The sequence below is a fragment of the Castor canadensis genome, chromosome 10 (assembly GCF_047511655.1).
Source record: "Castor canadensis chromosome 10, mCasCan1.hap1v2, whole genome shotgun sequence".
Classification (NCBI taxonomy): domain Eukaryota; kingdom Metazoa; phylum Chordata; class Mammalia; order Rodentia; family Castoridae; genus Castor; species Castor canadensis.
This window is the reverse complement of record NC_133395.1, coordinates 109,606,732-109,623,455: the sequence shown is the minus strand read 5'-3', so window position 1 is coordinate 109,623,455 and position 16,724 is coordinate 109,606,732. Positions and strand designations below refer to the sequence as shown.

The 16,724-nt window shown below is 45.3% G+C and overlaps 1 protein-coding gene across 2 annotated transcripts in view; it reads right to left on the bottom strand.

The window, feature by feature from the left end:
* Positions 1 to 1,229: 1,229 nt before the first annotated feature.
* Positions 1,230 to 16,724, bottom strand: part of Tbc1d5 (TBC1 domain family member 5) — a 545,741-nt gene continuing 530,246 nt past the window's right edge. For both annotated transcript variants that reach the window (XM_074043845.1, XM_074043844.1), the window contains 3 exons: positions 14,328 to 14,407; positions 12,818 to 12,961; positions 1,230 to 5,023 (listed from right to left, as the gene is read on the bottom strand). In XM_074043845.1, coding sequence (XP_073899946.1) covers positions 4,730 to 5,023; positions 12,818 to 12,961; positions 14,328 to 14,407 — 518 coding nt within the window. In that variant the 3' untranslated portion in view covers positions 1,230 to 4,729. The remainder of the gene's footprint in view (positions 5,024 to 12,817; positions 12,962 to 14,327; positions 14,408 to 16,724) is intronic.

Here is a 16,724-nt window from a genome sequence, read left to right as displayed (position 1 = left end):
GTGGCTCTGGAACGGAGGCAGAGCCAAGGAGAAGTGGCCATGCAGTGTTGAGGGCTAAGCATGTCGTGGGAAGGGCAGAGAATGGCTGTCTCCTCTGTGTTGTGGACTTTGAAGTCTGTCCTTCCCTGAAGCATTTGTAGAGAGGTGACACCCACTGCAGCCCTGTCACCCTCCCAGTTACACCTTCATTCCTTTGCCACCTTCATTAGCTTCCTAAAATTCAGGGTTTTGACACTGGGTTCCCATGGCCCTGGGATGCAGCCTGGGCACACTCTGTTGGCTGTTTCTAAAGGTTTGACATCATCAGTGAGGGGCCAGCCCCATACAGCAAGTGCCTGTGGGAAAATGAAACCCATTTCTAGCATTTACTGAGCAGGAAGTGGGTGTGCCCATTGCTCACCACAGAGGGGAAGTGGCTGACTCTGCTCCTTTGGGTGAAGCCCCCAGGTAGAGAGGTGCAACTAGGCAGGGAGAAGTTCCTGCAGCATCGCTCAGTCCCTGGGGTTCAGGAAGGGCCTCAGCTGCATGTGTGGCGATCTCCACTTTTATTTTTGTAAGTTGCCTCTGCTACATTCTTAGCCTTCTCCCTGATCGGGAAGCTCACTAGCAAGAGCCACCTGAAAAGTGTGCCAGCCCCCACACCCGTGCTGGCAGAGCCTGCAGGGAGGGGCTATGACTACTGGGAAGGGAAAGCCCTTGCTGGTAGGGCCTGGGACCTAGCCACAGGTGGGCCAGACACATTTTCCTAGGTGCCCTTTGACTTGGGAGTGTTCTTACCACTTCTCTGTCTCCACCCTGAGGCCTGTCACCAAACTCCCTTAGCTGAATGTAAGTGAGGCTTCCAGGGCAAGCCAGAGCTATGGAAGAAAGGGAGGAATGCAGGCCCTCTAGGAGCTGCAGGCACTAGGGTCCAGGCAGTTGGCGGAAGGGCAGAGGGCAGGACCTTTCCTCCAGGGCTCTCCTAGAACCTCAGGTTGGCCCTGAAACTGCTGCTTTCACCTGCTGGCTGAGCTTCTGCTTCACTGCCTTATCCTGTCTAACCCTCACCACTCTGTGGAGACTAGGGCCACTTGCAGAGTGCAGGTGAGGAAACTGAGACGCAGGAGGTTTAGTAACCTGCCCAAGTTGTACAGGGAGGGAATGGCAGGGTGCACGGACCTCTGCTTCAGGCCGTGGTGTCCACAGCCCACTCACTCACCCCGGCTGTAACAGTCAAGCCACACTCCCAGTTCACATTAGTCTTTTATTGTCACCATATAGAATGGGATGGTTTTGCCAAAAGGATAGATCACTTCCTAAATCAATATGCATTACAGCAATGAAGACAGATGAGAAAACAGTGACAGGATATAAATGGCACTGCAGAGAAGTGAATTGTGCTGTTGTGAGAGAAGTTCGTATGACAACTTTTTTCTCAATGTGATCTGCAGCCTGTTTATATGAACTCTGTTCCCACAAAATAGACTTCTGAGCACTAATACTTAGAAACTGATTTGGCCTGTGAGAGGAAGCCTGGCTTGCTGACCACTGTCCGCAGTCCACTTGCCTCTTCCCCTGGCTCCCCCATGGTTCCTACTCTGGACACAAGGGCAGTGTCCACGAGGGAGGAGGGATGGAACTGGCTTTAGGGTCACAGGATAGCACTCAGAGTGTAGGGTCATAAGTCCTCCATATGCTTTTGTTCTGTAATGACCTCTGGGGGCAGTTTCTTAAAATAATAAAAATAAAAGCAACACGTCTGAATCGACTGTGACAGGTTATCATCAGGAGACTACTAAGCATCATAGCATTTTCTATTATTTGTTCTGGCATTTCTGACAGAGTAAGTGTGCTTCCAGTGGAGGGTGGTACCCACTGTGTGGCTTCTTTAGGGCTCTGAGGCCTGATGGAAGATTCAGCTCAGTCATATGCAAGAAGGCAAAGCACAGGGAGGGCCTGGCTTATTTAGAGTCCCATCATTCTGAAATACCATTATTTCTTTCCAGATTGCAGTTAGCATTCAACATGAGCAGAAGGTCACCTTTGCAAGAGTAATCTAGAATAACTAAATGTTTAAAGTGTTACGTGACCCCTTGGCATACACATAAGCAAAGTAATTATGACTTTTTTTCTAGTCTGTAACTTTCATATGTAACATTGATAAGTTTTAACACAGATTTCCAATCTGATTAGAGAGGAATACAGGAAACAAGGGGACATGAAAAAGTAGATGGCAATGGGAATTAATCTATGCTCAACGTGTGAAAAATGCATCTGACTGTTAATAATCACACCATGGGAAGGATTCCACTGATTACCACATTGTTAAAGAAAAAGGCTTCATATATTCAGGATAAAAAATGTGCAATTGAGCATAAGTACTTGATAAAATAGTAAAAAGAGACATATATTCTTTAATAGCACTGTAATTAATAAAAATGCAAATGATGCTCAACAAAAAATTTTAAAAGTCACATAGAAAAGATACTACCACACTGTAACTATGAGTCCCTGGGGTTTGAGGCCTGTGTTGCCCATGCCCTGCTCCCCTCCTGTTTTTCCTCTGGGGAGGGAGTGAGCTTATTGGGGTCACAGAAGCAACACCTTTGAGTGAACCCGTGGACTCTCATGTGGCACCAACACAGAAACTCAGGGTAGAGGGGATCTACTTCTAGCATTCAGGTAGAGCTGGGGATTTTAGGAACTATTAAATGCCCAAACAATGGCAGGGAACCAGCCTAGAGCTTTCTTGGTCTTGTGGGTTGCCAATGACACTCAACTATGGCTCCAGTTCTCAGGACAGAGGAAATGCTAGAGTGAGTAGATGACAGTGGCCCACCTGCAAGGGTTGGCCAGCTCTGTGGTCCTTTCTGGTCTCTGTCCTAAGGCCCTGGCAGAACAGTTTCTACCTTTGGACTAAGAACACCTTCCTAAACCAAGACCTTTGTGAGAAAAGTGGCCAATGTCAACCCCTGTGCAGGGCCAGTGTAACTCACTGTGGAGCTTACAAAGTGTTGTCAGTGGTGACATATGCTGGCAGAAACTTAGAGGTGCAGAGAGGACCAGTCAGAATGAGGAACTGCGAGCGCTAATTAGGGCAATGGCTGAGTAATCTCTCTCATGGGAGGCCAGCTAGCCCTGTTATCGGGCAAAACCAGTTGTTATTCACCTTACATGCTGATGTGGCAAGAGGAGATCCCTCTAGAATAAATTGCAGAGCTAATTAGAACCCCCTCTGTGGTAGCTGACTGGAGAGAGTCATCACCGTTTTCTTGGAGATGGAGTGGGAAATCATGTCATTATCACATTTGTCTGCAGAGAAATACATGGCTATCAGTGGGAGGGACATAAATAGTGTGCGTTCCTTCATATTTAGCTTTTTATTTAATTTAAAGGTAACTCAAAGACTGCCATTGCCCAGAGGCCCCACCATCCTCTGGGAAGAGGTACAGGGAGCCAGTCCCACTGTTGGGCTGCTCTTTCCCATGGAGGTGAACTGAGCCCTGCATCCATCTGCAGTCCCCACCGTCCCGGGCAGAGTTTCTCCTTGGAGGAGAGAAATGGCTCGTGTGATGCTTTGTGTCCGCTACAGTTCTCAGAGCTGCCCACTGAGGGAAGTCTCTGGTGAAGCTCAGGAAGGGGATGGCATGGCAGGCCTGGTCCTGGCAGTGGGGCCAGATGCAGAGCTCACAGCTGAGAGCAGGCCCTGCAGCTCCTGCACTGGCTTCTGGAAAGGGTAGGTTGTGTAGGAACCAATATCCTTCTGGCACCTGGAATGTTCTCTAGGAAACCTGATCCTCACAGAAGGGACTCCATGTCTAATTCCCTGTCTCTGTGGGTGGGAATGAGTTAACAGAAAAATCCAACTCTGAAACTAGAAAAACTTGGTCAGAAAAATTGACTGTCTGAAAGATGCTTATCCCCTTTTAAAGTTGGGGTAACATTTCCCAATTCAAGGTTAGTAATATTCTTACAACTTCTGCAATCAATACAGCAAAAACTGGTTTAAAGTGACCTTGTTCTCTGGCTTTAAAAGATTCTCAAAGGTGAAGAACAGTTGTTTAAGGAGGAGCAGTGTGGCAAAAGTGTATTCAGGCTGAGGACTATAAATGTATTCTTTAACCAATCAAGGAATCTACCCCACATCACACCTAAATATGATTCTTAAGTTTAGACCCTGCTTCTAAAGATGTTTGTAACTCTGAGAGGTCAGTAGTGGGTTTTTTCCAGCCCTGGAATGCACTCATTATAGTTCATTCTATTGTACCTGGCTCTGCTATTTGGCTTCCTAAAGTAGGAGTGAAATTGGCTGAGATAAGGATTTCCACAGAATAAGCTTTCTTGATATCAACCAATTTTCCTATGGCTGCTGCTTTGAGAGAAGGAAGATTTGAAACCAACTCCGTCTCCTCCTTCTGAGTATAACTGATAGAGCTATCAGACTCTCTTAGTTGCGGGGAGGAAAAGTGGTTCTGACTGTGGTTTTGGTCTTCTCTGACAGTGTGGTGCTGGATATCTAATCCAGCTCTAATTCAGAGCAAGGGCGGGGTGGTCAAGTAAGGGCGAGAAAGCCCTGTCTGCATTTTGGTGAACATAGCTCATTGTGCTCTGTGGCCTTATTTGTTTCTCTCTAAAGGGCCCAACAGGCTATACCAATGCCAAATGCATGCTGGGAAAGCAGCACTGGCTTCAGAGGGTTCTCCACTTGTGGAGTCTTGGGGGTACCAAGTAGGCAGGTGGACCGCTTTGGTCAGATGTCCAGGGGGCTCACGATGGTAAAGCCAGAGTCTTTGCTGCTGTCGTCATCAGGGCTAGAGCTGGGGTTGCTGGAGGAAGCCGAGGCTGGACCCATCAGTGGGTCTGAGAACACCAGAGGGGAGTAGGATAGGGCCTGGCTTTTCCCAGATGTGCTTCTGAGGGTGCGAAGAGGCTGGGCCTGGCCTGAGAAAGGCCCCCTCATGTTGCCCCCCTCATCTTCTTTGGAAACCAGTATGAAGTCATCTGAACTCCCTCCATCTGTGTGCCCTGGTGTTTCTGAAGAGGCCTGTGAAATACAATCAGAAGAACAGATGGATGAAAGTTGAAACTAGCAAAGCACAGAGTAGAGGCCCTGTGAATTGCAGAGTACCGTGGAAGATGGGCTGCATTACGCTACACTCCAGCTTGGGGAGATGCAGGGTTAGGTTTTACGACCTGAAGTCCAGGCACTTAGCAGCAATGCAGGGCCAGTGGCATTTGTTGAGTCCCTCTGAATGCTGGCTTCCCAAAGGACCAAAGCCAACTTCCTTCTCAATTGGCTGCGGAGGGAGGAAGCATCTATGCTGTGAGGAGGATCAGGCTCAGGAACCAGCCACTGGTTACAGGTAGTAACCCTACAGTCTCAAGTGGAACCCCAAGCACAAGCCTTTTGTCCTCCATAAGCTTTCCTTCTCTCATCGGTGAAATGGGGGTAAAGATGTGCTTCTCTTAGGATGTGGTCACAGTGCAGTGAGATGATCTGTGCAGACAGGAGTCTCACATGTAAGGTAATTTTACTACGTACTTTCAGAGGGCCTAATGGACTTCATCTCATCTATATCTCACAGCCAGCTTATCTGGGCTGTGCACATGGGGGTCTCTTGGGACAATAGTGGTAAGAGGTAGGTTCTACGAATGGGAAAACTAGAATGGCAATTAATAGAAAAGTATAATGGCAAAAGTCTCTCATTGCTTTAGTTCACAGTTGCATTCCCTTCTAAGCAATTATGAATGTCTTTTATTTTTTAACTTAACATCCATGGACATAGTAAAGTTTTGGGTTGGCAAAGCCACCCAAGGGAGTTAATGCCAGAGGCAGAAAGCACATGTTACCTAGTGGTGCTGCATGTAGATGGAGTGTCCACTTTGGCCTCCCTCAGCATACCTGCTTGCCCTGCTAGTGTAGTGGTCTGGAGTTTGTAGATGTATGGAGCTCCTTGGCTGGAATGCCCCCTTGAGTCCTCCTGACTGGCATGGCCCAGGATATTCATGGATTGTGTATGGACCCTAGAAAGGGTATCAGCAGTCCTTCTGAGGGAAATCTGACCTTGAGGCCTTACTGATAGGCCCCCTTCACATCTTTGGTGACACGAGAGGCAAATGGCTCAGGTACCTTCCACCTTTGACATTCATCAACTCTAAGACAGCCAGCTGGAGTGCAGGAACAGAGTGCCTTAGATCACAGTAGGTCTGGAGGCTCCCTGCCTCAAGTTCTGAAGCTGCTGGCATTCTGTGTATACAATAATTCCTACAAAGATGAAGATAGGATTGAAAATGGCACTCTTTTATCTGAGTTGGAAGGGAAGAAATCAAAGCTCGTCCCCATTTCTGTTCCTGTGTGGGGAGTGGGGTTTTCCCTCTCCCACATGCATGTAGTAAGCACCTATAGCCACTGGTAACACAGGGCCTCAGGTTTGACTGCTAGTGCCCAGAGTGTGGGTACTTTTGTTTAGTGTCGTGTCCTGTAAGTCCTGAGAACCTGAATTCTCCTGACACAGACTGGCTCTGGGGCTGAAATGCCCCTTGGTAGAGATTATGTTGGGTTGGGAAAGGGAGAGGAGAGCATAATTTTACAGTGGTGCCTCTGCTGTGGAGATGCCATGTTCACTTACAGTGGAGAATCGACAAGACTGAAGAGGGGGAGATACTGACAGGCCCCTTACTAGACATAAGGATGTTCCACCATTACTTTAGGTATCTGGTGTGATTCTCCCCAGTTCCCAGGTAAGGGCTGTAGACTGGCCTAGCAAACAAGCCATAGCAGAAAGACCTTAGCAATTCACATTCTTTTAATTTTGTTCTTTTATAAACCTCACTCCCTGCCCCTTAATCTTGCAGGTTAAGAAAGGAAGCTCAGGTAGGGGATCTAGTAGCTTGACTAACACCACAATGCAAATTAAAGGTCACTGTTCTTCTGGACCACCATACAGAAGTGTTTCCAGATGCAAAAATTAATTCTTTATGGATTTTTCATAGCAGCCTTAACTACTACCTGCTGCCATTTATATAATTCACGCAAGTTTTTATAAATTCCTAGGTCAAGCCTGTGCATTTATTAAGGTTTTTCAACTTGTCAGTCCTGCCTAAAACTGGCTAGGACCACCCTAAACGCAGGCTCCTTTGCCCCTTTCCTGTTCTCTCCCCCAGCCTGCCTCATTTCACAGCAGAATCATAGTAGAAACAGGTGAGGTTGACTATGGATCAGTGTTGTCCAACATAACCTCTCTACAATGATGGAAATGTCTGTCTGTGCTGTCAGCACCCCTGCCAGTAGTCCCTGGACACCCTTGAAAAATGCTTTTGTGACTGAGGAATAGAATTTTAAACTTTTAATTCTATCTTAAATAAGCGCCTGTGGCAAATAGATAATATATTGACTCAAAACTTGGGACCCAAGCACCAGAAAGGGATGTGATGAGCTGGCTGTCTAATGAATCCAGGGTCTATAGTATTGCCTTCTATAATGGTGGCTCAAGTTAGTTCATCAAAAGCATCCCAAAGGCGTGGGGACTTAGCTAAAGGTCAGAGTCTGGAAAGGAGGGACAGAGTACGGCTCTTTTTACTCCACAGAATATAATTTTCAAGTCAAACAGAAAGAACATATTAGTCGTGTCAATATCAGCACAGTGGGGAGCAGACATGTCCATCCCCACAAAGAAAGAACCTTTCCAGTTCCTCATGGGGAAGGTCACTGGCAGGAGAACTGAGCCATGTCCCCTGGTCCTTCAGTACTATGCTTTAGATACACTTTAGTGATTAGCCAAAAAAGCAAAAATGATCCCTGCTGAGTTAGGAGTGAGCTGCAGCACAACCCGTCATAGACCTAACATGTGAACACATCTCCTGAAAGCATCTTAGGAAGCTACCTAGCGCTGCTCCCCACACAGTGCTTGGCACCTTGTAACTGGAAGCTCACAAGAGCAGGGGCTACATTTCATAGCCCTGGACACTAGTGTCTGACAGAACAGACTCTCAAAACACATCTGGAAGCATTTAGAACTCCTGCTTTTGGCATGCTTGGGATGGCTTGTTCCCAGCCATAGCCAATAGTGCCAGTACCTGCCTCCCCGCCCCTAAACAGTGAGAAGGAAACTAGACCAGCTCCAAGCCTTGGATGCAGGCTCCTGTAAGGTGGGTTGGGGAGTCCTGCCCATAGACCCCTTGGCTCCTTATCAGTCTGGTCAGATCCTTGGGCTTTGCAGCAGAAAATGCCATGCACTTGATTTGTCTTTCTGACATGTTTGCATCAGGATTTTTCTTGGCTTTCCTCTTCTGAACAACAGAGTAGAGGTTTCTCCCTACCTCAATAAGCACTTGGTATTTTTTTAAAATAAAATTCTAAGTATAATGGGTAAGGGGCCATAGCAAGGACTCCTTGTGGGGTCTTTAGGCCCAGGAGAGGCTGACTATGCCTCAGCAGCACATGCAGAAGGGAAGGGTCTCTTGGATGCTGCCTGAGTGAGGCCTTGCCAGAACGAGGGCATAGAACATTTCTTCTCACATGTATTTCAGAGCTAGCTCATCTTGGCTATGCAAATAGGGCCCACTGGGGGCACTTAGGAGGTCTGTTAGCTACTAAGAAAGAACCTTTAAGGTCAAGCACCTGTGTTTGTGGGGGAGGAGCTGCCGCCTCCCACGGGGACTGCTAATACTCCTTCATGTTGGTTGCTTCAGGTGACGCCCTCCAGAGAAGAACATAGGAGACCAGCATAACCCAGCCCAAATCACCCAGCCCTTCATAGGATTAAACTTTGCTCAGTAAAATCTGTTTAAAATGACAATTCTTTGCTCAGAGGTCCCATCTCCTTTTTTTTTTTTTTGGCAGTACTGTGGTTTGAACTTAGGGCCTTGAACTTTCCAGGCAGGCACTCTATCAGTCTTTTAAAATAGGGTCTCGGCAGTTTTTGCTTCCCCTATTGCTGGGATGACAGGCAAGTACCACTGTGTCCAGCATTTTTATTTATTGAGACTGGAGGCGGGGGCGGCGGGTGGTGGCTATTGAACTTATTCCCTAGGCTGGCTTTGAACTTTGGTCCTCCTGAGCTCCACTTCCCAAGTAACTAGGATTACAGCCATGAGCAACTGGCCCTCCGTGTGCCAATCTTAAGAAGCCACTTTTGCAAGTGATGACAAGTCTCCCCTCGCTTCCTTTGTTCAGAGAAACACTGCTTGAGAATCACCCTGATGTGCTCCTTCATTGCTGCAAGTAATAAGCTTTTCTTCACTCACCAAGGGGCAAACTCATTGTATTAAGTTCCCATAGCCTCTCCCCAAGAGGCTTGTAGCCCTTTGCCACTGGGCTTCCAAAAAAAGCAGTGGACTGCAGCAGCTTGTCTAGACTCTCAACTCTATGTTGCTGAGGGCAGATCCTAAGGAAACAGGAGAAGTAGCCTCTTGGTACCTGACTTGCAGGTCCAGCAATTGTGTCATTTGGATGAACTCAGTGGCTACTCTGAACCTTTCATTTGGAAGTTTCCCAGATCAGTGAGTAGTGCTGTGCCCTCAGAGTTGGCTAACAGAGTCCTGGTAAATGGAGCTGTTCTATGGTTATCAGTTAATGATAGGTTGAATATGTAGTGGTCTCCGTCCATGAGACTGGTGAGGTAAAAAGTCTTCCCTCAGAAACATCAAAAGGCTCTGACTCAGACACTGGAATTAGGAAAAAGGCACTGACTATAAATACAGATTCCAGCAGTGCCTTCTCAGTGATCCTTGCTCATGGGGCTTCCTCCGTATCAACAACGAAGAAATTAAAATGCACAGATCCACAGAGACAGCTAAATGTGTGGCCTTGTCTTGAGAGATTTTCCAGTTGCCTTTGATCCCTTCTCTGCCTTTCTAATAAATCTGACCCCTTCTCAGAGAAAGAGGTGGAGGAAGCAAGCGTTTCAGTAGACAATCTCCTACAGACAAGTAGCTAACTAAGGCTATGTGTGACGTCACCCACGTTATTGAGGTAATTGTTCCCCCGGGAAATGACTGATTTGACTTCTGTTTACTCTGCTGCTTGCTCCACCCTTGTATGTGAGGGAAGGTAACTCTCCCTCCAGGATCTCTGAAACCTTGTCTACGGCAAGAAGTTTAACTGACTGTGGAAGCGTCACCCAAACCTTTCTCAGTTTCTGACCTTACTGACCCCGTGGCTCTCCCTGTAACTAACTTTCCATGGCTCCTAACTTTACTGTGTGATATGATGATATACCCTACAAAGTAACATCGGGAAGAAGGGGAGCCACCCAGAACTCCACATGCCCCTCCCCTTGTTTTTACTTAACTCTTCCACCGAGAAAGCTTGAGTTCTGCCATACACCTGAGGTTATGAACTGTCCTGAGCCTGTCGGTACTGCTGTGATCAGCAGGCTAGTTAACCTATCATTTCTCAATAACAGCTCAACTAGATTCTGTGTAAGGAAAAGCCAACATGAAGAGTCTCCTGCCTCCTGATACCCCTCTGCTAGAGTCTGACAAGGAGATACTATTAGCCTTCCCCTTTGTTTGCTCTATGGGAGACTCACTATTTGAAACACTGAGAGGATGCCAAATAAGTGAATTGCTTTGTACTATATTTTAGTTGAGCAAGGAGGGGGTCTGTGCCATCAGTACAACTTCCTGTGTGTTTATATTAACACAACACCTTGAGGAGATTTGGAATCAGGTTTCTGGCTTCAAAGAATGTCTCCAGAAAACTAGTAATAAACAACTGGCTCTCAGGACTGTTTTTCTGGATCCCCCATGCATTAAGTCTTTATTTTCTGAGCTACTCAAAGTCACAACTCCCTTTAACTGGTCATATTTGTGATTTATGTCATAATCAAATATGCTTCAAAATGTTGCAGTAAAACAATTTCAAAAGATGCTATAGAGCTATGGTAACCCTGGTGATTATAAACCCATCTAGCTTTGGCATCAAGAGAGAATCACTCCTCAACCAGGAGCACAGGTAGTGCCCCTAGTCAGTAGAAAGAGTGAAATACCTCAGGGAGAATTTAATTACCCACTATCCAGGAATGTTCAGAGTCAAGTGCCTGGTGACCCAAAGAGTTGCTGCCTCCCATGAGAACTAACATCCTTGTGCATTTTTGTTTCAGGTGAGCTCCTCCAGAGCAGACCATAAGGAACCAGTGTACACCAGCCAGAGTCACCGTGATGCTCTCCTTCCTTGATGCAAGTAATAAACCTTTCTTCACTCTACCTTCTGGTTGTACTTTCTGGCTTTGCACTCACCAGGGGCCAATGCATTGTTTGGTTATAGGTCCTTAACCAATATGAAAAGCAGGAATTGTTCTTGAAAGGCCTTTCTGTAGTATTTTTACATAGTCAACTGAAAAAAACAGTTTTAAATAAAATTGTCAACTAAAAGTGGTTGGGCCTAAGTTCAAAAAAATGTGAACAAACAAATGATCGCTGAAAAGCAAAACATCTGTGCAGGGAAGAAGAATTTGGAGGAACTAATCGAATTAAAACTTGCAATGTCACATTCATGTGGTTAAAAAAGCACTCACAGTGCTCCATGACAATTTCAAACAACTTCACAAAATTAACCAAGAGTTCTGTCTTCCCTTGAAACTAAAAAAAAAAACAAAACAAAACCCTGTTCAAATGTCATCTTGTTGTTTTAAAAACAAATAAATTACAATTGTATAGAATGATACTCGAGAAAGTGACTTAGATAAGATTTTGCTGAGGTTCATTTCTCAAGATGAACTTTATAAGCTGACTCTAAGAAATGTTATTGGGGCACCAGGTGTGCTGGTACATACCTGTAATCCCAGCACTTGGTTGGATGAGGCAGGAGGATCTCAAGTTCAAGTTTGAGGCCAGTCTGGGCTATATAAGACCTTGCATCAAAAATACTAAAAAAGCAAAGGCATCAAGAATTAAAATACAGGTGAGAAATGAACAATCTTTTCTTCCTCTCAGATAATGCAGGGAGGCATATGGTGGAGCAGAGCTTCCTGGGATCTAAAGGTAAGAATGCCTGGCAAGCGGGGTGCCTTCTGCCCAGTCAGCCTGCATACCTCTCTGGCCTTTGATAAAATGAGGAAGCAGGACTAAGCACACATCCTTGCTAGCTGGAAAATTCTGTGATTCTACTAGAATTAATTATATACAGTGCTGTCACCTTAGAGCAGGAATCAGCACACTCTGGCCACATGTGGCCTATGGCCTGTTTTTGTATAGCCCTGAATCAGAGAATCGTTTAACACATTTTTAGAGGGATGCTAAAAAGCAAAAGTGAAAAAAAACAAAAACAAAAAACAAAGACTATGTGATAGAGACAAGTGTTTGTGGCCAGCAAATCCTAATGTATTTGCTTGCTGGTACTTTTCAGAAGAAGTTTGCTGACCCTTGGCTTAGAAGATGGACATTAATGAGAAGTTCTTCCTCATGAAGGCAAGAGAATAACATTGGCAAAAAAGGTTCTAGCCAGTGAAATCTGCCCAACACAGCATGAGGAGAGCATACATAGTACTTCCTGTGTTAAAGTAATGGAGAGGTCAGCTGTAAGCACCTGGCCAATAACTAAGGCAGAGATCTGGCTTCTCATTGCACAGAGTAAGATTGGCAGGAGGTTCCAGTCAATGCTTCTGTGTAACTCTGGGACACATCAGTCTCATTATTACCATTGTGAATGACACCACCTTCATCACTGGAATGCACAACCTGCACAGCTATACTCAGTATCCCTGGATCAGGCTACCTGTGCACCTTCACAGATGAACTTTATATATGATAGCCTGCAGTACTGTGGCAGTGATTTTCTTATTTATTACTTTGAAGAACTATGTGAATGTGACAGAGTTCAGCGGAGGTCCTGTACCTGTTTGGTGGCCCCAAGAATTTGGTTGCCTTGGCCCTGGCCACTGGAGCAATAGTGGTCATCTGCAATGGTAATCTGTGCATTCTCCTCGGCCTCCAGCTGGCTCTGATTGAAACGCAGAGAACCTTTTAAGATGTCTTTGATCTATTTTCAAAAAAGAATAAAATCATATGAATGAGTTTGCATTTAAATACTAGCTAAATATCTCATACATTTAAAGTAGACTTGTAGGCCTGGTGGAGTGGCTCAAATGGTAGAGTGTCTGTCTACTAAAGTAGACTTGTCATTGACCTATTTTTATACAGCAATCCCTCTTATCTGTGGTTTCAGTTACTACAGTCAACTACAGTCTAAAAATACTAAACAGAGAATTACAGAAGTAAACAGTTCATAAGTTTTAAATTGTGTGCTATTCTAAGTAGGGTGATAAAATCTCTTTTCCTACTCAGGATAGGAATCATCCCTTTGTGCAGAGTCTCCATGTGCTCACACTACTGTCCTGGATATCAGATCCACTGTCATGATGTTGTGATACTTATGTTCAAGTCATCCTTACATAGTAGGCAAATACTACATTGTGATATCTGTATCATTCACCTCACTTCATTTCATATGAAGGCACTGTATCATCTCAGCGCATCACAAGAAGGAAGAATAACATATTACAAGATAGAGGACACATTCACTCAAACTTTTATTATAGTGTGTCATATTTACTCTATTATTCTTGTTACTCTCTTTCTGTATCTCATTGATATACCTTCTTCTATGTATGTACAGGGTTCAGTGCTATCTGTGGTTACAGGTATCCACTGTGGGGGAGGGGTGTCTCTGGAATCTATCTCCCATGGATAAGGAGGACTATTATAGATGAATATTAACATCGTACCATAAGAACGAAATAATGGGAGAAATTCACCTTTATGAAAGCCACGGGCTTAGCAGTAATCAAGGGAAATTTTAGGGTGTTAATGGCCAGGATCTCCCAGGGTGGGAGGTATCTTGAGCATGGACTGTACACCACCCCCTGGTGCGTGGCCTTAGCAGGGAAGTGGCTCTGCTCCAGGAGGAGCAGTTCATGACAGGAGCAGCACACTCCTCTCCAGTGATGTTTACATCCTGCTTAGGACTGCAAGGGTTGGATAAATCAGAGTCTTGAGGGTCTGAGGCCTACTGAAGGTAGTGACTATGACATGTGCTCCAAGGACATTTGTGGATGAATGATCAAACATGATGCTGGACCATACCATGCCAGCTAGAGATGAAGAGCAAACAGAATGGGTTTGGTAAGAAGGGGCAGGGCTGCAAGGTAGTCAAACATAGTCACTGGAAGGAGCAAGGGGTGTGAGGAGGTGGAGATTCAGAAGGGGCCATGTCTGGTAGATATTAGGGGCAGGAAGCACTGGCTGTAATATGGCACCCCATGATCTATGGTGCCCACCCCCGCCCAGAGCAGGCAACATATGGTGGTCTGTGGGACACAGAAATAGTATCAGAGCAATACACATACCTGTTTTAATCCTGCCAGGGAAACCAGAATTTGATCTTCCTTTTCCAAATTTTCTTGTAATATCACATCTTGAATATTTACTGAAAATAGAATGACATTTTATAATGAATGCTCTGAGTATTTCTTAAATGTTGCCACACCATAACTTCAGACAAGATGGATTTTTTCCCACTAAATTTCATAGCAACTACTCCCATCAAAGATACTGTGCAAACTGCAGATGGGAACAGATAGGGTGGCACTGAGCCTGGGGTGCACAGCCTGGATGGAGCCTTCCCCCAAGCATCCCATGAACTGATAATGACAGTGTCTTCACTTCCAGAAAGAGAACTAGGCATCTCTTGCTGAAGCACAGTGGTTCCAGCAGCCTGGAGCAATTGCTGTCTCTAGGAGGAAGCATTTCAGCCCAAGCTCCCTACACTGTTGTAGAGTTCAGAAGTGTTACCTTACCTGTTACTAAAGACCAGTTCCTCCCAGGTGACTAAATTAATAAAGAAACCGTATCTTAGGATTTATAAAAGTAAACCATTTTGCCATTTCAATGTAATAGAAAAAAATCATGGCACTACAGTCATTCCTGTAGACCTGACCTAGGAGACCCGCCAAGACAGATGCTGACCATAGCTTAGAGTCAGACCCTGTTGCCCCCCTGACACGTTAAACTTGCAGTGGTCCTCAGCCCTTCACAGCCTGCAGAATGCACAAAGACTATCAGGGACTGTGGCTGATTGAGGGGAGATTCTCAAGAGAGCTCTGGAGGAAGAGGAAGAGTGAAAGCTCTTTGCCCACTGTCCTGGGGAGGTACAGAGCAATGTGGTGGCAACAGGAAGGCACAATTCAAACACATTTTACAGAAGATACTGACAGGTACACCAACATCAGAATCACCATTAAGTAGGTTCACAGTCTATTAATATATGCTTTTCTCATTTTCTTTCTGGTTTTCTTTTTCTTTTTTTGCAGTACTGGAGTTTTGAACTCAGGGTCTTGTGCTTGCTGGGAAGGTGCTCTACCACTTTAGCCATGTCCCTAGCTCTGCTTTCTTATTTTCTATAGCCTTAAAAATGCCCCCTTTGTAATGCCTTTCATGCTATATTTCTGTAATTCATTCAACAAGGTTGTCCCAGTGTCTATTTGGCACTCCTAGATTCTGTGTTTGGCCCCTACAGCCACCAGAGATAATATATCACCCTTGCTCACTCAGTGTCCACAGGTACATGCAAAACCAGCACCTGTACCCCTGTCCTGGTGGCTGTCTCCAACTCTTTGTAGACCAGCCTCTCCTTTTTGTTCAACTTTCTACTCTAGAGTTGCTTCTTCACAGCAGTCTTCCTGCCCACCCAAACTAGAGTACCCCCAGGTCACTCTCTACTTTTACCACATCACCTATCTTGGTGTCTTTAAAAGCACTTGTCATTGTCTGACATTACCACATGTATGTGTGTCCAACTACTATCCAACTGTCTAACAGGATATAATGTCTAGCAAATTCTTGCTTAGGGCTATGTTTCTAGCCTTGGGATAATGCCTGTTTCACTACAGGTACACAATAAATACTTGCTGAATGAATACAAATGGAAAAACACTCTGGGAACTTGGATGTCAAAACACAGTTACTCTAAATATTTTCAAAAAGTATTTTCAGTAAGGGACAAAGCGAAGACTGAGCCCATCAACATGCTGTGAATAGGACAGTTTACTAGAATCTTCAGTAAGAATAAATCTATAAACATTGCAGCAGGAAACAGCATCTTTTTTTTTTTATTGAGAAAACTTGACTGTAGTTCTTGGCTAATAGAGAGTCAGACTCTAGAACAGAAAGCAATTTGAATGGGGATAGAACAATAGATATTCTTACAGAGCGAATGTTTTTGGTTTTCTTAAAAGCTTGTAATAGTTTGTTCTCTCTCAATAAAAAAAACAAAACAGAATCCACTCAACAAGACATTAACAACAACCAACTGCAGAAAATTTACAAGAACCAGTTTTGTAGATTTTTCAGAGGCCTAAAAAAGGCTGCTTTTGCTTCTAACGCACAGCTGCAACTGTGTGGATGGCTGACTGAAGCGGAGGGCCCACAGTAGCTGGGTGGTTTGACAGGGCAGGGGGCTCTGCTCCCACTGAGCTGCAAGATGGGTCCACAGGGCCAGTTTGGGGCAGCTACCAGCCCCTGAGAGGAAGCTCAGTCAACGGCACAGGAGCACTGAGGAATCTGTAGGATCATATGGGTCCTGAGAACTAATGGAAGTTTGGCGCCTGCAGGCATACCCACAATGCACAGGCTAGCAACAAGAGGAATCCATAGAGGCCAAATGTGAGCTATGCTGCCTGGATCTTTGCCTCCTGCCTCGCCCTTCGATGGTCTGCTGTAGAACATGTCCTAACCAAAAAGATCTG